The following is a 23,833-nucleotide window of genomic DNA, read 5'->3' on the forward strand; positions in this document are numbered from 1 at the left end:
CGAGTACTTGAACGCTGGCCAGAAGGTAATCTGCCTGAAACAGTCACCTCTGTATTTTCTGTACAGTGCTATTACATTTGCAATCAAAACAAAAACGTTTTTAAGTTTTTTGTTAAGACTGAAAGCGCACTCCACCCACAGTTTACAGGGGCACTAAGAAACATTATGCTTTAGTGAAAAATGCCCAGAGTAACTATTTTTGTTCTCAAATAACTGCAACTTCAGTAAAACCATCTTCTAGACAATATCCTAGGTGGAAAGATAGATTAAGAAAACTATTTCCCACCAGCAATTGCACTATAAGTAACTCTGGTATTTTTTTTCCAAAACGTCCCGTGTTAGGCATTATTCCAAACTGAGGTTGAGAAGACACTGCATAAGTAGGGCAGGTACGTGTCCTTTGTAAAGAACATCCACCTACCCTTTCTAACAGGGCAGTACATTCATTTAAAACTATTGCTTTTGTGTCTCAGTTTTTAGTCTCTCGCCTTAAATATAAATAGCTAAGACAGCTCTTTATATCATCTGTTACAACACTTGTCTTCTCTTTATGACCATGGATATCTTACTTTTGAAAACAGCAACCAGAAATTTAAATATGTGGATGCCCTCAAATTCCCTAATCCTTTCAGAAAATAGCATCTGGCTGGACAAAAAAAGGACAAACATTTTTGATGGAATAATTCCTAATCTCTTTCAGAAATGAGTTATGATTACGTACTGATACCAATGCCCTGAAAAGTCACCATTTTGTAGATTTCTGATGCTTTTCTTTTGCAGAGATCAAAAACTGCTACAGAGTTCAATCTGCAGCCTGCAGATTAAACTAATTACTTTTCTCTCAGTGATCCTTGTGTTTAGGCATACACGTTAGTATACACTATTGCCTAAGGTTGCAAAATGAGGATTGCGATCCCGTAAGTGAAATTTAAATTGAAACACATCCACAACGAGGATACAATTGGCTCTCTTCAGCATTTCCATACGCATAACGTGTAAGAATTCAAACAGACAGAGAAGACACGATGCACATGCTAAACTTTGTGTGTGAGAGCTGTGGCACCGAGGAGAAGCAACATGAAATCTGTACGCCTCTGCCAAGGTGAAAATATGGAAATAAAGCCTGAACGCTGCAAGGTGACACTCTCAGCGCCGCCCAGTTCAGACGCAGGCCAGCTTCTGCACGGAGCCTGTCCCCGTAAGGCCAACTTTAAAAAAATAGACATAAAAAAGAGCGAGGTTTGCTCTGACCCTGCGCCTCCCCTGGAGCTGCCTGTGCGCGACGCGACCCCCCCCTGCCGGCCGCCGCAGGAGAGGCAGGGGCAGGGGGCCCAGACCCTCTCAGCGCCCCTCCGTCCTTCCCAAAAAAGGGGCTCCCTACCTGGATGCGCGGGTAGCACCCAAAGCATCTCCCCCACTTCTGACAGATTTCCTTACGGGGCTCCACGCAGAGGAGGAGAGCTCCAGGCTTGTCTTTTGGTTTGGTGTTCTAGGCTCGGCACTACATCATCACGAAAATGCAGAAGGAGAAAGCAGTGAGAGGTAAGCCGCCCGCTGTAGGCAAGGTTAACCGGCACGCAGGGTTCCCAGAATATTTTGCTTACCGTGCTGCTAACTTTTAATGACTTAAAGCAACATTTACGCACCTGCTCCATAGATTTCCCTACCTGAAAAATAAAACATGTTACTCTGATACATTACCAGCCAGCAGGGAACAACAGCAGGCAGCTAGGAAGCAAGGTCGGCATCACGCATTTGCTGCTGTGCCCTGAAAAGTTAAGAAGCTACCCAGGGAAAATACCATCATGCTTTTTTAGTTACCTAAAACAACTGCAAATCAGCATGTCCATTTGCCAAGTTTTCTGCCATCCATATAAAATAAACCTTTGCCTGCAAAACTCCACAGCATCCCAAACACCGCGGCACCTGTGCAGCTTCAAAAGTGAGAAGAAAAAAACCCTATACATGAAACCAGTGCAGAAATGCCATTGAATCTGTGTATTTCTTCCTCTATTGAAGCAGAATCACCGAGGACCCAAATTACATCCCTGTGCTGTTACAGCTGCTGTGTCTTGCAAGAGCAGATCCCGTGGATGCACAGCACCCCGGAAAGGGACTGCAGCTGGAGCCACTGCACGCTTTCCTCAGGAGAGGAGCATGTTGCTCCCCTTGAAAGTATTTTCCTAAAAAGACTTCATATGCTTTGAGTATCTTCCATGAGTATCACAGAACTTCATGCTGCGTTACCATCAAGGTTGCACATACCTGCGGGAAGTTTATTTATCCAAAAACACGCTTTCTAGCAATCAAAATAGGTTACAGTTAGTGAGACAGAGAGCTAAGAAACCTGGAAAGAGCCAACAAATAACACTGGGTGTTGGACCCCTTGTGTTCTCCTCCTGTTCCAGTATCCCACCTTGCATACTCGCTCACTCTCATCAAGCATGCTCCCTCTTCTGCATCCTCTTAAAAGAGAAGAGCCGTGAACAACCAGCGGCCACACTGGGGCTCTCTGAGCGCTTTGCTAACTGGGCTCCGAACAGCACAGAAGCAGGCTTGAGGCCGTCTCACTTCAGCTCCTTGTCACGCTCTTAACATCCCTGTGACATCACACAGCACGGCACTGCCCTTCCTCTTCCTCACGTCAGGGTAATTCAGTACAGCGTAGAAAAATCCAGAGCCGTGGTCCAGCTCTTCATTTTGCATTCCTACGCTGAAGTCCAGATTATATTAGGTGTTTATATTTCTACACATGATTACACATAGAAATGACACTGTGAATACCACATAACATTTCAGTTAGTTCAGTATACCTACACAAATTTGAAAGACTTTCTGTAAAGACGTTTTAAAGATTTTCTATAAATATATACAAACAGAAAAAAAAAAAAAAAAAAAAAAAAAAAAAAAAAAAAAAACTATGTTCCTAACTTGTTACTTTAACAGGGCAAAAAAAAAAAAAATCTAACCCCTGAAGCAAAGTTTGCTATATTCTACAGCCAGGTCAGCTGGATCCACTCTTAAAATCTTTTGCAGACTTCTCCCTTGGACAGTACCTGAGCCAGCTCACAGCTTCATCCTAGCACAGCCAGCCTCATTAGTAGGGATATTCAATGGAAAGCAGAATGTTACAACATAATTTGGGCTATCAGCTCCTGGATCCAGTAACTGGCATTTCTGCATTCCCCGCACTGTGTCAGTCCTGCAACGTTAACAAACAGCATTAGCCTCCACATCCTATTGGGCACACTCTAACATTATCCCAGCCACACAGAACTGGAAAAAATACAAAGCAAAGCGCAATGAGGGTGACCAGCAGTATGGAATATCTTCCACGTAAGGAAAAATCAAAGATATTGGGATTTTTCAGCCTGGAGGAGATATTCTGTGATATGTTAATACACATCTACTGCTTCTTCCTGTAACTAGGTGCCTGTTACTGGCCACTATCACAGCTGATACTGGGGGAAAATCAGCGTGACAAAATTCACTGCAACAACCACAGAGGGTGACTTAGCTGCTGCTCACCGTGGATCTCGCCATGCCTGTCTAAAGCACCTCTGCTTCGTGGTGGGGTAAGAGGAGAACAGCAGGCAGGTAAGGGGATGCCAGCTGATTGCCCTCCTGTTGTTGGGATGCGGGGTCTGCTCTCCATCCAACCTCTGTGCTGCTGGGCCTTGCCTGGAACATCACCGCCCCCTGCCACCACTGTGACAGCACCAGGGAACCAGCACCCAGGGAACGGTGGCTGTCCTCCCTCATAACTACCTGTTTAACCCCCATATTGCAACTTCTGCTGCTTTCACATGCGAGTACTTTCACGTAAGTGCTTTCCACTTATTTCTCTCATTCCTGCCCTAATATTTCTGCTGTAAGCCACTAGAGTACCATCCTCAAACGTCTTTGATCCCACCCACTGACGTTTCATCACACTTTTCACCTTCTTTCTGCCAGCTTATAAAACCCCACACGTGGCTTTGCTGCAGACCTGCACCTCCTATGTTAAACCCATGTGTTTCCTACAGAAACAGGACACATTTTTGTGGGAGTATGTTAACGAAAAGCACGAGAACTGCCAACTTTTCTGGAGGATATTCACTACAGAAAGTGAAGGGATGAGAGGTGAGATAGGTGAATGCGAACAGGTAGATCAAATAATCATTATGGTTGGAGAGGCTCTCCAAGATCATCTGGTCCAACCATCCCTTACCACCAGTGTCACCCACTAAACCATGTCCCCAAGCACCACGTCCAACCTCTCCTTGAGCACCCCCAGGGACGGTGACTCCACCACCTCCCTGGGCAACCCGTCCCAGTGCCTGACTGCTCTTTTCGAGCAGAAATGTCTTCTCATTTCCAACCTGAACCTCCCCTGGCACAACTTGAGGCCATTCCCACCCCCCCACACCCCCACCCCACCACCCCTGAGGCGCCCGGGCTCTACCCGCCCCCCGCCAGCAGCCCCGGTCCCGCCCCGCTGCCCAGGGGCGGCCCCTCCCCGCCCTCACCTGCCGCCCTGCCGCCGCCACGGCGCCTCCCGGCCGCCTCCCCGCCTCCTGCCGAGGGGCTGCTCCCTGCCCGGGGGGGTCCTGCCGGGGCCCGTCCTGCCTGAGGCCGCCGCCGCCGCCTCCCCGCCCGGCCGCCGTCAGCAGCCAGTGCCGCGCCGCCCGCCATTGCCGCCAGCCCGGCGCCGCCATCTTGGGCCGCGTGCAGGGCGGGGCGCTGCGCCTGCGCGCGGGGGGCGGTGAGGCGGGGCGGCCGCCATCTTAGGGCGGGGAGCGGCCGCTGCGGGGCGCCCGGCACCGCCCCATGGCGGGCTGAGGTCCCTCAGCAGCACAGAGCCCCGCTATTTTCACATGGAAGTAAATTTATTTTCTTATTTTTAAGTGTAATCCTCTATATTAACAATACATTCCTCACACTTCTGGTTTTTAATTTATTTTTTTATTAAGCTTCTCACAAGGAACTGAGCATATATACATGACAGCTGGCATGCTAATAAAGTTGTCAGGAACTCTTTTATTTTTCTTCCACACCCTCCACAGCAGGGGGAAGTTTCAGGCTTCACGCACCTGTTTCAAACCTGCTTCCAGTTCTAACCGTGGTGATAAAACACATGCCCAAAGCTCTAATCTTGCCCACACCAGGTGCCAGAAACATAGAAAAGACAAGCAATTTGAAGACAACAATCCGATAAAGCAACAGGTAGAGGAACAGACCTTGCCAGAGTGCCGTGCTGCAATGTAACACTCTGCGCAGCAGAGTAAATGGGAGTAGTGGTACATCTTAAGGGGTTCAGGCCCTCAAGACCTACAGAAAAAAACAGCTATTGTAGTATGTAGTAGATCTTTTCCAGTCAGTCTACAGGGGAATGAACATTAGCATTTGACAGCAGCTCTCTCCCACTGCCCAATAGAAGAACCACTTTCATGCTCAGGCCTATTCTTACCATCCCTGCTCTGTTAGTGTCTGACACCTCTGCATCTGAATTAAGATTCGCAACTGATAAGAAGTTCAGAACAAAACGCGATATTGATCACGTTATTGTAACTGAACTAAACCAGCATTAATAGGCATTTTGCTTCCGGAGTCCTCCTAGTTAGATAAGCCAAAGACAAATCAGTAAGTTTTAGATGTCATGTGTTATACTACCAGTATCTTTTGTACAAAAAACAAGCTCTTAATACAGTACATTCCAACAGATCTGTAACTGTGCTACAAGTAACTTGTTTAAAGCCTGTTGAAGTACAAGTCCTTTCTTTAGCTGGGAGTGATCCTCCTAGTCTGGTTCCCATGCAGGCAACACTTAACTGAAATAATCACAAGGGAGTAAAGTTTGGCAGCAAAAGTAGATTCAAAATGATCGAGTTGAACAGTAGTTACAGATTCAGAAGCAATTATGTATCCACAGTGTATGTACAGTATAATTAACTTCTCAGGAGAGTTTTCATTGCTATATTTTAAAGGTTGCCTTCAAATTAGAGATAAGTCCTTTAAATGTTTGAAAGGCATAAAAATTCCCCTTCCCACACAAAACCCCAAACAATGCATTTTAGTTTCAAAAATAATTTGAACCCACAAACAAGCTTGGTATCAGTTAACCTGGTAAAATAGCTACGTGCTAAATAAAAGCACATCTGGTGGAAAGAGCGCAAAGAATGTTAGAAGTGTGCTTAGGTCTTGCTTGCAGCATCTGGCAGTGGGTAGCAGGACAGAGGCAGGAATCTCAGTGGGTCTCCTCCTGTGTCTGTTCTGCAATTGTTTCTGTGGCACTGGCATTGGCAGCAGAGTTCAAAACTTCTCCAAAGTCTCCCCCGGCAGGTTTGTTTCCTCCAACTTTAAACTAGAACATAAAGAGAGCCTCAACATAAAGGTATCTACATAAAACCAGTACCTCTGCACAAAGAAGCTTAACAACTCTTCTCAGCAGAGCAGCTTTTCCAGGACTGAGCTACCCCCACTACATTTTATATTACTTAGAAAATACTTAAATATCACGGACACACCAGCTTCCCTGTGACTTCGAGACACAAAGAATGAAAAAGAATGAAGCAGACCTAATTCTGGGGAGTGTGAAGGCTGACACACACACACACCCTCAGTTACGAACAGTACAGGTATGCCGCCTTTTAAGCCAGTTAGGCTTTGAAAGATTCAGAGTTAAAACTAGCTGCTGTGTTGTTCAACTAGGAGCCTTGAATGGTTTTCAGTCTCACGAGCAGATCTTGAGTTCTTTCATGGAGCCTTGCAGCTATGCTACTTTCTCCAGGCAGTCTGTTCACCTTTTCACTTCTCTCTACAGAAGTTATTTTGTGGTATGGCGTGGCCATTAGTGACAGTGAGCTTGCAGAAATCTAATGATTGTCTAATGCTTGTATGCTTCTCATCAAGCCCAGTGTGCCCCTGAGAACACTGGAGTCTGTATCTAGTTACATGTTTTAGTTATTTTTGAAGTTGGTGTTGTTTTAGGTGGTTTTGTTTGGTTTTGTATTTTTAGGGGGGAGGGGTAGGAAAGAACCTACTAACGGTATTAAGGCTTTTATGAGTAAATTTATTTTTACAAATATTTTCTGCAGAACTAAAGTACAAAGACCTTACATAGTTTAGAAAGAAGCAACCCAATCTGTACTCCTACATATGATACCTGTCCTTAGGAAGGCACAGAAGTAAAAGCCTAGACTGTTTTTGATATAATACTACGTGTGTCATACTATCCACTTGTACAGGTAAGATAGCTGTTGATCCATCTAGTTATGAGCATCCTCCTGTTTTTATTCTGAAATCATTAGGCAGAGAAACCATTTACACAGTATTTCTAAAGACGTCATCTAAGCACCTTCAACGACTTACCAGCAACATAAAAAAACCACACAGGTTACCCAGAGCCCACTTAAGTCTTCTCCATATACACAGCTCCACAGTCACCAAGACTTCTTAGTAATGCTTACCTTTAAGTTCTCAACTTTTTCCTCAAAAGATTTGAATGTAGGAGAATTTCTAGGGACAAAAAGGAACCACAAAATTAAAAGTGTATCCAGTTAGCATATAAATACCAGAAAACAAGCAAGCAGTTGCTTTTTCCAATGTCAACATGCATTTTGTTTATTTGGGGCTTTTCCTTTGTTTTTAATTGCAGCTTAAAAGACTTTACATCTGGATCTCTATTTATAAAATTGAAGAACACTCAAGCTGCAACTTATTCACGTCAATTAGCCATTGCCAGTCTCAGCTATAGGATCCTTCATTAGAAGATGGAAGAGAGCACTAGCAACTTCCCCACACTCGCCCACCCCTCCACACACAGTGATTTCAAACAGGTTTCTGGCTTAAAGGGTTTGTTCAGAAAAGCTTTGTCATCCCTTTTGGATAGCCTACTGTATTACCGCTGAATAAAGCTCGTCAGATTTTTTTTCGCTTGTTGGAGAAAAACAACTTTAATTTAACAGGCTGCGTTTAGATAACAAAGTAGTTCACAGTGACATTTTCTGCTAACGTAAGTTTGAGAGACTCCCCCTTGTTTTTTTAAGTGCTGGAGACAGCTGTGATTACAAACAGTGCGTTCTGCATATGCAGAGCGGGACAGCTCACAGTGTTCAGTGCTGAGGGCCACTGTATTTTTAATACTAGGGTCAAAAGAGTGCCTGTCACTGACACTTGCAAACTTGTGCAGTAGCTTTTACACCTTTTCTGCCTTTATGCAGAATGGAAAATGCTTGCCCTCCATGGATCAAGGCTAAAGGATTCATAGCAGACAAAATATAAGTTACATAAAAATTGAAGAAGTTTTTGTCAACAGGTTAAGCTTCCTTCCCTCCCTTTGCTTGGTGTTTGTGTCAGTCACCCACACCTAGCAGCACTCTTTCATTTAGGAAAGCACACAGTGACATGTATATTTGAAACCAGATTCCCTCAGGAGATGGAGGGACACAGTGCCAAAAAAAGAATGCAAAGAGAAAAGCAAGCAAGCACTACAAGTCAACAAAAAGACTTCTTAGGAAACCGCATTTTCTATTCAGTTCCAAAAGACAGTCCTAAATCAGATGGTGAACTACTGTCTTTCAAACTTGTCAATTACATTTCTAACAGGAAGGTAAAGTGTTACAGTTCTCCAAACATCAGGAAAGTGCACTTAGTCTCATTCCAGATGTCTGATAACCATCACTGTTAAGTAGATTAAGTAGAAATAAAAAGAAATTATCCTACATAGTCAATTTCCTGCACCAATATGAAGTCTTGTTCTTTCTTGGGTTTGTTTGTTGTGTTGTTTTTTTTTGTTTGTTTTTAAATCTGTTAAATTCAATTTTACTTGATCCCACACATGACAATACATATACCCAACAGCTGGATTATGCATACGTTACCTCATAATAGGCATGCTAATTGAATGTTGTATGGAGCGTATACTAAGTTGCCAGCATTAAGAAAAGAGAAAGCAAGAAGTTAGTCGAAATGATAGACAGCAGAAATTGGCTTAGAAAGCTGATTTCCAGACACCATCTTGGGTAAACAGCCAGGCTTATACAGTCTTAAATAAGAACTGCTTCGTTTTGCTTTTTTTTAATTGCTTAGCCATGCACGCATACACATACAACAGAGCAAAAGCTGCAACAATTTTTTCCTTTTTAAAAATATCCAAGTGCCATGCTCATTAGTAAGTACATATTTTTAGCTGAAGTCTGTCTGCTGGTAAGTTTTTTCAAGTGAGACATGCTGCATTTACGGTTTTGACAATATCAAGTAGAAAGCAAACAATCCGGAGTTATCAACCAATCGACCTTCCTACTCAAAGAATTAGTCCAAAGGTCAGAGGGCTCCCACTTCAATTCAGTATAATTTGTATTGATAAGTGTATAAATTCTATCTAGAGAGAGCAGTTACATCAACCTATATCCAACTTCAGGCTTATGGTGGGGGCAGGGAAGAAGCCCTCATTTCAACACTTCTGAAATTCATGGAGGATTTCTGTAACCTACCAGCGTTGCTACACTGGTACTGATTGGTGAGAACACACCTACTCCTAGAAGATGGCTGGAGGTAGGTTAAGGGGCTCCCAAATAACTTCAAAACCATTGGTTTCATACTCTGGGACATCCTTATTTACTCTTGATACAAATTAGCCTTAGTGTTAAATGTTTCTTGTCAGCTACCACAACAGTAAATTAGAAAAAAGTGATGATTTTTCATAATTGTTTGGAATATTGTTTTTTTGATAGGGCTTGATGATGTCTTTCAAGAGAATCCTTTCCACGCTTGCTGGTGTGGGGAGGAATAACAAAAAACCCTCACATTTGATGCACCTCCAAAGCTCAAATTAGTACCTCAGCACAATAGAATATACGTTCACAAAAGCAAAAGTGGTCATTGCATAGGAAGTTCTCAGAGGCTCGATGGCCAAACACAACGATAGGAAGAAAAACACACATGTAAGAAAACTTGCCTTAAGGTTGGAATCCCTTAAAGCAGATGTAGAACTCAAGATTTTGTAGGTACAGTGCACTGGGAGTCAGATTCATTAAGGCCAGCTGCTGTCCTGCTACACGTCAGTAACGTGTGGCCATGCTTTGTTCCTTTACCCTAAACCTCTTTCTGCTGTTTTTCATCTTCACTGATGGTCTGGCTTCCACAAAGTTTTTCAGAGCACACAGAAGATGACTATCTTCAGAAGCATCTTCATATTCCTTTCTCTGCTGTGGATTTCTAGTAATTCTGGTTTCACTGCTCTGCGCCAAGTTTCAGCACAGAACTAGGCTGGTGCTACATAACTCTTTGTGCAGTCACGCTGAGCCACTTCCCTTCACCTGCAAGAAGTGCCTCAGTAGCTGAGGAAGTTTAAGGCTAAAAAGGGTGAAAGTTACCTTCTTTTTTCTCTGTTTACAATCTGCAAACCTGCTTGCACGGAAAAGCAACAAGTATGGTATATTGCAGATCTTCTAACAGGTGCCTAGAGAGCTTTAATCTCAGATCACTTAATAGAAGAACCATTTGCATTCCAGAGTTTACTTCTCATGTGATCCACTTGCACATACTCAGAATGTTTTGTGAAGTGTCACCGTAATGTATAGGTTTGGCACAGAATGGTTTGGTTTGCAGGAGCACTGGGTAATCTTAAACATCACATCATTTGTTCAACGAGTGCGTTCTAAGAAGCAAGATGAAGTCTTGAGAAGCTTTACAAAGATGAGTCAATTTTTCTCTTCCCAATTAACAGAATACCACAAAGCACTCACTCAGCTAGACCTAGAAGCAGGGCAGCTTGAAGATGAGAAGCCCTTTTTTTTTTTTTTTTTTTTTTACAACACCCAGAAGTTAAGACACTAGCTTACCTATGAAAGCAAAACCAACACAGTAAGTTCCTCCCTAATCTTCCATATAGTTTGTATTACATTAAAAGGCTTCTGGTCTATTAGAAATTATTTTTATAATTACTACATTGCCTCACATTTTGAGAATACAGAACCATGACAGAGTCCCTGTCCTGAAAATACGCTTAAGAGCTCATAAGCACTAATGCCTTTTGTTAATAGTCAGGTTTTCAATTGATATGCTGACAAATGATGACATTTTGAAGTCCATGATCACATCACGTTTCCAAAGCAAGCAAAAGTTATTCTACAACCTCAGAACAGGGGAAAGATGAGGATTTCTGCTCCACGGTATGGACGCAGTGCAAGAGGAGCCAAGTGCAGAGTTATGGTAGCTCAGGAAGTTTGGTGAGAGCTGCATCGTGGTACTACTGCTATTTGGCACGTAGTACTCATGTTGCCCACATGAGGATGTCTAGCTAATCAAAACATTCGTATAAAGGAGAATAAAGGTATTAAGAAAAAACTCAGAAGGGACAGAATTTGTTTATAGCACAACAAAAAGCAGAAGAAACACATAAAGAAAGCAACAGCTGCCTGACTTTGCAATACCAGTCCTCCCTGTTTCAATACTTCTCAAGTTCACAGCTCCATTAGCTAGCTGCCTTATTCCTTTTTACAACTGTCTCCAGTCCCATCGCAACAATGAACACCTGCATACGTTTGTGGCATGGAAATAATCCAATCATGTCACTACAGCTAAAAAATCCCTAAGCTAAGACAGCACAAGAGGAAGCCACAATGAAGAAACCACTTTGAAGAAAAATGCACCCCAATATTCAGTACTTGTTCAAGTATCAGACCCATAAATTCGCAGTTCTAGGAAAAGACTTTGACATCTAACGCTTCCTGAAATTCAGGCTTGTGCCATCTTAAAAGTAGACACCGTTTTAGGGGTTACATAACCACAGGACCTGAATTCACTGGTTGAATCCCAGTTGAACATGATCCTCATGAAAGCAAAAAATTAAGTGTTTCTAATCTCCTAAGTGCAATTAAGATCTAGTACAGCACTAATTCCCCTCCCCCCCCCCTTTTTTTTTTTAAATCCATCTGCTCCTGAGTTTATATCCATACCTCGGATTTCCATTGCCATGATTTCCCCAGAGCAGCACACAGACAGTGTGACTCCCCAGGCCCTGTCACTCTTGCTCCCAGCGGCCTCATTTCTGATCATGGCCAGGTCGCTGTTGAATACTCTCTACCTTGAGCAATTAGGACGCTCTTGTTGGGTTGGATATTGAGGTATTAAGTTTTTAAGGCCAGAAGAGAGCTAGGAGTCTGCTCATCCCTGTCAAATAGAGCACTCCAACAGCAGGATGAGAACACCACAGCCTGATGGAAGGAAGGTGAACCCCGTTAGTTAAGCAAGCAGCTGAGCCCTGCATCCCAAAGGCATTTTCAGTCTCCCTCTGTCTTGCTGATGGCTAGAGATGAGATATATTGCAGATGTTCTTATCCTTGAGCAAACTGGGCTCACTGTCTGCCTCCTCTGCAGGCACAGCAGAAGGGGCTAGAGCTCCTAGCTCGCGTTCTAGCAGCCAGATCCCTACATCTCTAGAGATCCTATTACCATCTAAATGGGTACATAATGAGAGAGCACGAAGAAGATGAAGCCAGACAGAGGTGCACACAAGAGGATGAGGCAATAGACAGAAGCTGCTACACAGGAAAGTTATCTACTGAAAACTTCACAGTGAATATTTGCTTAGAGTAAGCAGATAAAAGACACTGCAGCAAAGGTAATTAAAATACTCCACGTCCAGAGATGCTGAAGTAATCAGGTCAAAGATAAGGACTGTTTCCATGAACATGTGAATGCACAAACTACCTCACACTGCACCTGTAGTGATTTGATTAGTCACAATGCTGAACAACTACTGTAATAGACACCAGAAAGGGAAAAAATTTACTCTCTCAAGGCACAAACACTGTACAGACAAAGGAGGAGTTCCGCATGCCATTGACCTCAAAACCATATTCCGCTTCTTTAAAAAAGAAATCCAGAGTCACTTTAACAGATTCCTTTCTTATACAAAAGGGAAACTATTACATATTATCAAGATTTCATGTCCTGGGACAGTTAGCAGATGAACTTGACGAAATGTCATCTGACATTAGAAGAACTGCAGCTTTACATCAACTGACAGCAGAGAAAAAAAAATTACCTTTTACAGACACAACTCATTTAAAGCTTTTAATGGAGACAGTCTGACTACATGCTTAGTTTCAGAAACAGTTCTTGTGCCCACCTTACCTAAAGGAATGTGAAAATGCCTGTAGTCTGCACAATGCCAGAGTAAGCATTAAAGAGAGAAAGGAAGTTCTGATAAATCTGAAGCAAAATAAGTAACTGAAGCTGCACCTCAAAGTTTTTTTTTCACTAGACTTCAACAAGCAAGAAAGAGGTTAATGGCAGCACTTCAAAAATCAATGGTTGATTTTATTACGTTGCTCTCCAATGCAGCAATATTCTGTTCGAATGTGTTTTACTTGTCCAATAATTGAAAAATAAGTTTGATCCACTATTCATAACAAGTTACAAGTGGAGATAAGTTTTATATGTTCCAGCAGTAAAAATGATATAATCAAAGAATTCTAAGCATATGATTAGATTGCACCCAGGAAGAGCTTAGTTTGCACACAGTTAACAGTACATGTAATGATAGAAGTTACCATCAAACTTACCTAATTTGTATGAAAGGGCTGTGTCACTTCACACAGTCAAAATACGCTGTTACATACCAATGTTTAGGAATTAAAATAGTCTGCTAAAAGGTAATAAAATCAAGCCACTGCTGTGAGGTAGAACAGCTTACAAACAAGTAAGGCACCATAAAAGGAATTCACACACACAAAATACAAGAAGTCTTTAACTGTTTTTCAAGTGTGGCATTCCACGAGCTGAGAAAGGGAACAGAAGTGATGGTGCTACTCGCATTGGGCACACAGAGGCAGACAGGGATGCTGCTATCTGCAATCCTATCAGAAAAATTGGAGTGGCAGTGGAGGTAATAGTATATGTTGTGTCTCTTGCATATATAAAACACACCCCACAGAGCTCTTCCACATCAGGGAGGACATACAGGCACATTTTGCAGCAAGTCACTCAGCACTCCTAAGGCATGCCAAGGGTTCTTGGTAGATTAACTTATAGAAGTGCCAAGAATGTTAACAGCATAAATTTGTTTCAGTGATCTGCTTAAATAGAAAAACGCAACTTTTTGTTAAAAACTAAAGACACCTACTTGACATCTTCTAACTTCTTGGTTATGACTGAACCAACAGTTGAAAAAGCAGCCGAAGCCTTCTGACCAGCCTGAGACAGGGTTTCTGATGTTTTCTTGTATCTGTGTTCAAATAAAATTAAGTCTGCAGTTATTTTAACAGAACACATGAGAAACTTTTGGTGTATGTATGTTAAGTTTTATCAAACCCAGAAGCATACTTCAACTTTTGGGAAGAATGGACAAGCTACTTAAGAGACTATTTTGAATCATTGCTGTCTCTTCTGGCTACAGTATCTCCGCCACCTCAGATTTCAGATCAGATTCACCAACATATCTCTACTGCTCCAGCCCCAGAACAGATGCTATCTGCTACTGTAGGGCTTCAAAAAGAGTAAACAGCACAAATACACATTAAGAAATAATGTTATTTTTGGTACCAAGCGTCTGAAGTCTTATCCATAATGGTTTTGTAAATAAACTTCATAGCACAAGATTCTGTATTAAGAGGTACATCCTCACACATTCTAGAAAGTCAGTGACTGCAGAAAATGAAGTTGACTCTACGCCTTAAAGTAGAAGTTTTTGTTTGGCTAGAATATTAACTGTGACTTTGTACTCCTCCTGCATGAGCTCAGTTTACAAAGTTTTCCACAGTAGAAAAGGATACTCTGGCTTGGTACACCTTGATATCTTGGTAATGGTATCTCAGTTCTGTTAGTCAAATGTATTAGAATCTCCCATGTTATGGTTCATTCTTATTTTGCATGAGGTAGTATGACTAGTAGTGGCCTCAATGAGATAAGTCTATGAATTATTTACACAAATCTTAGTGCAACCTAACTTTGTGTTATCAACACATCGTATTTCACAGAAATAGATGATTTAGACACAAGAACTTCTTAGTTTTCATCTCAGACTACCATCATGAAGAGGTACATACGCTGCAGTTGATGTAACATCTTGCCAACTTTTGGTAATGTTCTGCTTTAGTTCCTGTAAGGAGTTAATTCCCAGCTTTCTCTTGATTTCTGCTAGGTGCTTCTCTTTGGCAGCTAGCACTTGTGAGAGTGTCTGGATTTCTTCTTCCACCTATTGCAGCAGAGATGAGAGAATCAAGTCAACAAGTGATCTACACAGCCATTTAACTACGTATATAGGAAAAAACATCTACTAGACACCAGTAATGGAAGGGATAACAGCTTTTTTTTCTTTTAGCATCGCCTCAGAGTTGTTTCTAATTACTGAAGGGGAAATCAAACAGTCTACAACAACAACCAGTTAGTCAGAAATAAGCCTACTTGCAGCTAGCTCTCTTAGTATAATAGGCATAAGCAACTGGGTAGCTCTGAAAGACTGTATAGTTAGATATTACTACCTTTAGACTCCATGGGCCTACATTGAGCTTGAATATTAGTCAAACCTGGGACCACCAAGTCTGCATGCTCTTTCCACATCAGAAGAGATGCTAGCTTACAGACAGTATGAGGAAGCTCAGAGCATGTCTGTTCCACACATGAGTTTTGTCTCCTTTCTTGGCCATAAAAATTCTTCTGTAGCTGAATTCAGCCACAGGAGTGTCCTTCCCAGCGCGTGCTGGGAAGGAGTTGGAGGGGTGGGAATAGTGGCAGACTGAGTGGTTTAAAAAAAATATAACCTGTTCCACAACTAGAAGAAACTACAATGTCTGTGTACTTTCTTATTTACACATATAGTCAATTAAGTCCCTCAGAAACATGGACCAGGTCATAGTCAGAGGCTTACAGCCTACAGAATAGCACTGTAGAACTGTTTGACAGAGGCACTAAGGCAACACGTACAAAGGTAGGCATCCAAGCCTACTTTCTTCATCAAGACTGGACCACCCTACTTCAGGATATCAGGCTGCCTACTCATTTAATCCCCTTTGAGGGAATACCAATACCCTTAATGCACCTTGGGTTTGGATACCTGTATGAAGATCAGCATGACAGCTCAGCAAGACCAGATTCCCCTGCCACCTTCAACTGACCATTTCAACATGGAACAATACTCAGGACTACTAAAAACAAAGCCTGACTGAAAAGCTGTGTGCTTATTTCACAGCTAACCTTGGTATGCCTAACTTTTAAGATTAAACTAATTTCTTTTAGGACCCTAAAGGGAATAAAGTCACAGGGAGCTACAAAGGAAAGAAGTCCACTCAATGAAACTTGACTTTGATGACTTATGAAATGCATTTACCAGGCTTGAATATTTTACTGTCCCTCAACAAGTGCTACTTTAATTGCTCTTAAAACTTCTGCTACTGTCAAGTATAGACAAGAATAGACAAGAATAGTTACACAGTTAGCAATTAGCAAAGTAGTGTACACATGGAGTTTACTACAAAGCATCCTTCATGAGAACAGCTTTAACCACACCATAGCAATAGAGATAACACTTGGTACTGGCTTCTAACCATGTTCTCTGACAGCTTTTTTTTCCCCACCCTTAGGTGAGAAAGGGGTGGACAAGAGTTAGACATCTATAAATTCTGTTTTAAGCTCTGTTTACTACGCACTTTTAGCTTAATTCCCCATATTTATAACTGGAGTTTCTTCCTGACATGTTCCCTTTCTCCTCACACCCCACAACACAGAAGAGTGCAGTACCCAGCTTCACTCAGAATGAATACACATAGCATTATTTGTGTGTTCAGAGACCTGGATTTAATTCTCAAAACCAACTTAAGAACTATTTAAGAGATTTACCTTAGCAAGCTCTCTTCTTAGCTCATCCTGTTCTTCTTCTGAGAGTGTTTCTGCCATACCCACTGTAGCAGCAGCATCCTCTCCAACCTCAGGTATAGAGTCAGTTCTCAGCAGCCCTAGAGGTGAACAAACCATTAAGAGTCAAATCACTGTGCGTTTGCCAGACAACTACATGCTGACATACAGCCCTTTCATGCCAGTGTATAAATAAGACCGATGACAGGATACAAGAGACACACTCCAAGTACTACGGCATACAGGAGACCAGAAGATATCTTACTGTTTCATTCTATCAAGTTGCAATAAAACTCAATATAATTTCAACTTCTGCTGTAGGAGGAGACTGGAAACTTGTTGAGAACAACCTGGCCCACTACTCTGATGAAAACCAAGGCTCAGAGCACATCTCAACCACAGAGCAGTTCATACACATGCTCCGCCCAGGACTTCATATGATTACTGCTCTGAATTGCCCCTGCAGCACCAACTCTGGAGACATTAGAGGTGCTTGGAACCAGAAAAGAAGGCTCACTCCCTCCCTCCCTGCTCTCTAGATCAGAGAAAAGTGTCTGTTCTCAGCAAACTGGGAACTGCCATGGCCACAAGCAAGTTCAGCACCACAAGTGGGGAACTCCTCCCCATATGCAATGCTTGACCTTTCTGCCCCTCATAACTGGAACTGCCATGGCTAGGAAGTCACAGAGAGCCTGGAACTAGAAGTAAAATCCAGCCACAAAAGAACAGCTTAAGACAGATGAGAAGCCCAGAGAAAGTTTAAGACCAAAAGGCCTCCACTGCAGACAAGGTGGTGGAGTGCTGAGAAGGGACTGATGAGGATGTCAGTCAGCTCTTCCACTCCTCCCCTTCCAAATCCAGAAACCAGAACTGTGCCAAGCCCCTCTGTATGAATCTCAAACACCCCTATGACCCTTCCCAGCCTTTGTCTTCACACCTTCATGAAGAGGAGGGAGAACAACATTCTTTGTATCACCACGATGCGCTCAGTTTTAAGAACTCCATTTTGAACTCCAGCAGGCTCGGTGCTGCGACCACCTCCCTGGGGAGCCTGTCCCAGTGCCCGACCACCCTCTGGGTGTAGAACCTTTCCCTAACCCCCAGCCTGACCCTCCCCTGTCCCAGCTCCATGCTGTTCCCTCGGGTCCTGTCGCTGTCCCCAGAGAGCAGAGCTCAGCGCCTGCCCCTCCGCTCCCCTCGTGAGGGAGCTGCAGGCCGCCATGAGGCCTCCCCTCAGCCTGCTCTGCTTGGGGCTGAGCAAACCAAGTAATGCAACAAACAGCAAAAGATTTCCCATTTTGTATCTTTTTAGCTGATATGTAAACACAGTTCACCAAAACGAGGGAATCCTGTACTAATTTGCAAAGAGACTAATTTGCAGAGAGATCGGATGCTGGAATGGTTACAGGATCCCTGAACTAACACTCACCAAGAGGTTAAATAGCTGTATATATAGTAAAATAGAGTAAAATGAAGAGCCTAACGATTTAAACCACTGAGATTTTTTTTTTTAGTTATAGTGGAGGGTGACAAACCAATAACTCAGGAAAAGCAGAGTTATGGGTGGATCTTCTCCAGCTATTAGCCAGCTGTTCTGTTAACAACAGCCTGGCACTGAGGCGTTTCAGGGGTACCAGGAGAACAATTGCCTCCTCTATCCTTTCACAGGGCTGGAAGCATGCATCCATTCAGACAAGTTGAGGACACATTAGCGTTCCCTTGCTAGCACCACAGTGATTAACCAGATCAATCCCACCCTGGTTTCAGCAGCTGTTGATGGCATTACGTGATAGCGTTTGGCTTGAGAATCCACCAACTCATTAATGAGCAATGTTACATCACTGTTAATTTCCTTGTGAGGCTTGGTATCAAACAGCTACAACACAACACACCGAAAAAGCCTGGGGAAAAAAAAGATTCTGCAAGGCTGTAATTCTATAAAATATGCTCCCAACAGCTGTCAAGTCTATAAGAGACGATGACTTGATCAAGTTAGACTAAAGCAAAGCTCAATTTCCACAAATTCTCTCCCTAACGGTATGTTTTCCACCTCTATTTGTGCCCAGAACAGTAGAAGCACACTGCTGTATGGTCAGAATGTGTGTAAGTGGCGATCAGGAAGCACACTAAACCCTGCAGTTATAAAATCAGCACCACATTTTCCCCAGAGAATTAAGTCTGTCTTAAACATAAGAGAGCCTACAGGTTTCCCAATTACTTTCTGGCAGAAATCTAAGGGGGACACAGAGGGTTCAAGTCTAATGCCCAAACAAAACATAGCACTTCAACCCAAAATACAGAAGGATTACAGCTCATGTCCCACAGCCAGATCACTTATTTATACACCAACACATTTCCTTGTTGTAACACCAAGCCATTAGGAATGCCTTAACTTTGTCTAATTGCTACTTATGCTATTATATATGCCCAAAAGAAGGAAAAAAATCAAACTGCACTTTTCCCTGATGCACTGTCATCCTCAGCAAACTGTCCTCTTCCTGACAGCAGGTTTCGAGTTAGGTTAGCAATCCCTTTAAGGGCTACAGACCTCACCACTTCAAACCCAAATTTGAGATGCTTTTCAAGCACCAAAGAGCACACTGCCTACAGAGCATTAGCACATCCTGCTGAGAGGCTGCTCAATCTGGTTAGGAAGGGTCATCTGGATTATCTCACCAAAAATAGATCAAATGAACTCAGGGGCAGAAAAACAGGCTGGATTGCCTCCCACATCATAAGCTTGCATTTGGGGAATATCCTTTGCCTTTGGAAAAGTGGTGTTTCAAGGCAGTTTCTGCTGCTTCTTGCAGCACAACGCTGAACTTGAGGTTCAACACTAAGCAGCATGGGAAAGATCTCACCTCGCCTCCCCATTTACAGATGGTTTGGGAAGATAGGAAGTCACTGCTAATCAAATGCCTCCACACCTCACCTAGCTCATCTCGTCACACCTTCCCTTCTTGCTTTCTGTCCCCCTCCCACATGATACTCCTCTTTCAGTCCCATCTGAAGCATGCAGACACCTGACACCCGCGCTCTCACCCCACTACTGTTCACCTCTGCCCTGGCATTATTCCCACTCTCACGTCACTACTTGCAGGACATGGTGCACCTGCAAGGCAGTGCTTGGCCTCTGTTCTTATTTCACAGTGCCTTACTTCTCTTTAGAGTTGCAAAGCACTTAAAACTCAGTCATTGGATAACCTGCTGTAACCAAGTTTAGTGTGAGCATTTCAAATCTCTTCAGCAGAGGGGAAATTCTGCAGAGAGAATCCAGTAGCTGGAAGTAGTTAGCCTGTATTGGGAAAACTTACCCAGTTTTAAGGTCAGTTTTTAGGTGTCTGCTTTTCTAAGACTGAGAAATTATCCCAACAGTTGATTAGATCTAGTTAAACGAACCAAATAAAGACATTGAGAACTCAGTTTGTCAGGTCTCTGCAGATCACAAGCAGTCAAAGAAATAAGACTTAAAGCCCACGTTCCTCTTACAGGGCAGATGAAGCATTCGGTTCTCACTCAGGTTTTGGTCTGTGCTTTGCTGTTTTCAACCCGAGTTTGTTACCCATCTTGACCTGAAGTTCCTACCACTTCCTGGCTCGAAGGCAAGATTAGCAACACACACCAGCCATTTCAGGAAGCACTGGTCACTTCAGATGAGCAACCTTTTGGGTGGGGAAGGGTTCGCCTTTACAAAACCTTACCTTTAGACAGACCTTCTGTGCCAAAACACTCATTGCAAGTGTCTGATGATCACTATGCAGTTGGCAAAGCTAAAGAAAAAGCTAAAGGTACTCGTTAGAGCCCAGAAGAACAAGCTGCCAGAATGATCTTAAATTTATAATATGATGTGGCTAAAAGAGGGGATTTATTTCACAATATATAAGAAAGATTGAATATGAAGTGCTTCCCCTTTCAGTGAAAAGGCCAGTCCCATTTTTTCAGCTTCAGGAAGGGAATCCTTTGGCCTCTCCCAAACACCACTCATAAAACCATTCAAAGTGAATGAAGAAGGAAACAGCAGAAGGTTGGCACTTGCTGTGATGCATCGCCACTAGGTACTGAGGGCTGCTGCTCCCCCTTTCAGAGGAGGACAAGGTGCAGAGCTAGAGCTGCAGGGCGCTGAGGAGCAGCGGTCAGCTCATCTGGGTCACGCAGAGGTTTGGTTTCATTCACACCCCCAGGGTTTGCAAGACTTTAAAGAACAAGCCCACAAAGAAAAAAAAAAAAAAAGCCATCACATCTAACTTAGCTTTGCTTTCTCACGCTGGAAGGAGGGCTAACCCTTCTGTTTTTCATTATTCCAGAGAATCGAGCACTGAAAAATCCTGTCCCGCAGCAAGGAACAGAGGTCACCAGCTGGGAGCTGCTCAGGGTAGGCACTAGGCACCAGCACAGGGCACCTGCTGCTGCAGCACAGCACCTAACAGCTGCTTCCTCCAGAGCATGCTAAGTGAGGAGAGCTGAGGATTTACAGGACATTTTTGTCAAGTAGCTTTTTTTTTTTTTTTAATATATATATATATATATATATATATACACACACACACACACACTCAGGCAGCAGCAGGTAGTGTAATTTCAGAGCTCCAGTCTAAGCATATAATTCCTACACTTCCCCCCCCCCAAAAAAAAAAAACAAAGTAATCTAATCAAACTAGCCTGGCTACATCAATCTTGCAGATGTTGCCCTTTTGTTCCTAATTTTTTGCTTTGTTTCCCCACAAACTGCCTTCCTACAGAGTTGATGAGTAAGATAAAGGTGGTAGATGCACACAAGATATTACCTCCATGAGATCCCAGAGCCCACAGACCATACAGATAACAGCAGTACTTCACTTACGCTGGCCTTTCAGCCCAGCCACAGATCCCTCACACGAGCAGATCCTTTCTACAGATACTAGCCACTAAGCTTCCCACACCACGCTGTGACAAAGAGAGAACAGGACATTACCAGGCTTCGTCAGCGTCGGCGACCCAGGCGGAGAAAGGTTTATGCCGGGTGAGAGGTACAGGTAGTTTCTGTCCACTCCCGAGTTGAAATCGAAGGGCGACTTGTAATCCTCGGCCAGATCCATGTCAGAAAGCTCAGAGCACGTAGCCGCCCTCTGCTGCTGCCGAAGGAGGCATCCTGGCTTTCGGCAGCCACAGGGCTTCCTTCAGCCCTCGTTTCCTCACCTGGCACTCACCGTACAAAAACTCCTCCTAAAAGTCAGCCGACACCTCTCCCGTGTTTGATAGAGCCGTCCAGTGAGAAATTTCTTAACCACGCCGTAGCTTCTGCTGTTTACATGGCACTAAATTGAGTTCCTGTAAATTTATAACTGGGGCTGGACTTAAACAGACCGTGCCTTTGCCAAACAGAAGCCCGGGAGCCGTGCACTGAACGGAGAAACCTTCGCCCTTACTGCAAGAACGGCACCAAGAATTTTCAATCATTTAAATAAAAAAGGGTCAGCTGACAGCAGCCACACCAGGATATCCTTAATCTTCTAGGACACAAAAGGATTAGTAGCCGTAATCTACCCTATATACCATCTGGGGAGGACTTTTTCCTCTGATTAATGGAAAATTCTGCCTGTGTAACTCTTGTCTCTCCAGCTGTGAGTGCCAGAAACCCGGCTCTGCAAGCTCAGGAGGTGACAGAGCAGCCCTCGTCTCAAGGGCTGTGCTGGAGACACCACCCAGCTCCACAGAGGTGAAGATGTGCACTGCGGTATTTGACGGCTTCGTATCTACATACGAAGCTGTGTTTGGGGCTTTTTTCCCTCCCTTTTCTTTAAAAAAAACCCTGTTGAGGTGCACTGCCTGTGCCCTTGGTGCGTCAGGCAGCCTTACGGCAGGAACTGGTAACGCTGGAAGGCACGGCCCTCATCCTGGTGTTTTGCCACGTGTACTATGAAGAAATCAGCAGTGATTTCCTGAACGGAGCCCTCCCAACCCCACGCCCTCACCTGGGCTCCGAGCTGCAGGCAGAATTAGCCAAAAGGCAGTTCTCCTTTTCCTCCGCCATGGGAGCAGAGACAGGAGGCCACTCTGCTCAGAGCCACAGCAGCGGAGGAGCCCTGCAGCACAGCCACCTCCATGAACTCCCCAGGGCTACCAGAAGAAAGCACACCACTTAAATTTTTAGCTTCTCACTTCCACCGCAGGAGCAGGCCTTTGGGCTAATTAAAGAGCAGCTCCTTTGGGCTGCAGACCTACTTTGGTTTCTGGCGCAGGCTGCCTGCAGGCTCCTAACAATGAGCGCACGCAAGCCCGAAACACAGCTCTGCTATTGCCTGAAACCACTCAGAAGATGACAATACAACATCCCTCTGCATTTCTGACACGTGACTGCAGCAGCAGCCAGAAATATCATCAAGTTCACCCCAAAAAGTACAAAGCTTTGGTGGGGGTGTCCTGCAACCACTCCTCGTGCAGCTCAGAGGCAGCCCGTGCCCTGTGCAGCAGCTTGGAGCACGAGGCGTACTGGAAAGCTGAATGTTTTCCACCACCACCTCCCTGAAACAAAAGCACGAAGGGGAGTTTACCACCAGCAAGTTGACAGCCCCAGAGAACCACTCACTGGGAGCGAATGGATGCGAGCTACTTGCAACTGTCCTGACGTGCTGTTAGAGCTAAAAACATCCCTGGTGATCCATTCATGCCACCAGGAGTACCATTTCCTGGGCTAGGGCATGAATGAGAGTCAACATTGATGTTCCCCTCGCTCACAGGAAACGCCCCGTGCTGTTTTTTCAATAGATGGCATGTGGCAAAACTCGATCTGGGACTCTTCCTGTATCTCTGCTATGCAAAAGGCACTCTCACACTCTCACATCCCGTCTGGCACCTGGCTTGCTGGTCTGAGGTTACTGCCCTGGCCACCCACTGCAGCACAGACACAAGCGTGTGCCACACGTCCTCACTGCAGCCTGAGAGATGACGTCCCCCCGAGTGAGGCTCCTCCTCGGTCACCTCAGCCAGGTCACCTCCAGCCCTCCACAGCCCCAACACT

At 44.0% G+C, this 23,833-nt stretch overlaps 1 protein-coding gene and 1 long non-coding RNA gene across 7 annotated transcripts in view; both read right to left on the minus strand.

The window, feature by feature from the left end:
• The window catches only part of LOC311432740 (tumor protein D52-like), a 112,725-nt gene that overhangs the window by 72,392 nt on the left and 16,500 nt on the right, over positions 1-23,833 (minus strand). For 2 of the 6 annotated variants that reach the window (XM_084511214.1, XM_084511215.1), the window contains exons 2-6: positions 16,822-16,937; positions 15,033-15,181; positions 14,111-14,212; positions 7,449-7,497; positions 4,926-6,343 (exon numbers count right to left, since the gene is read on the minus strand). In XM_084511214.1, the coding sequence (XP_084367340.1) occupies positions 6,227-6,343; positions 7,449-7,497; positions 14,111-14,212; positions 15,033-15,181; positions 16,822-16,937 (533 nt within the window). In that variant the 3' untranslated portion in view covers positions 4,926-6,226. Of the gene's footprint in view, positions 1-4,925; positions 6,344-7,448; positions 7,498-8,861; positions 8,904-13,119; positions 13,147-14,110; positions 14,213-15,032; positions 15,182-16,821; positions 16,938-21,787; positions 22,122-23,833 lie in introns of those variants that run through there. The other 4 variants (XM_084511216.1, XM_084511218.1, XM_084511213.1 and 1 more) reach the window with 4 other exon arrangements.
• Positions 2,256-3,302, minus strand: LOC311433094. The gene is made up of 2 exons (XR_014690562.1): positions 3,057-3,302; positions 2,256-2,746 (listed from the first exon to the last, which is right to left on the minus strand). It is a non-coding gene; the product is annotated as an uncharacterized lncRNA (long non-coding RNA).

This window comes from Aythya ferina (genome assembly GCF_964211825.1).
Source record: "Aythya ferina genome assembly, chromosome: 2".
NCBI classification, from domain to species: Eukaryota; Metazoa; Chordata; class Aves; order Anseriformes; family Anatidae; genus Aythya; species Aythya ferina.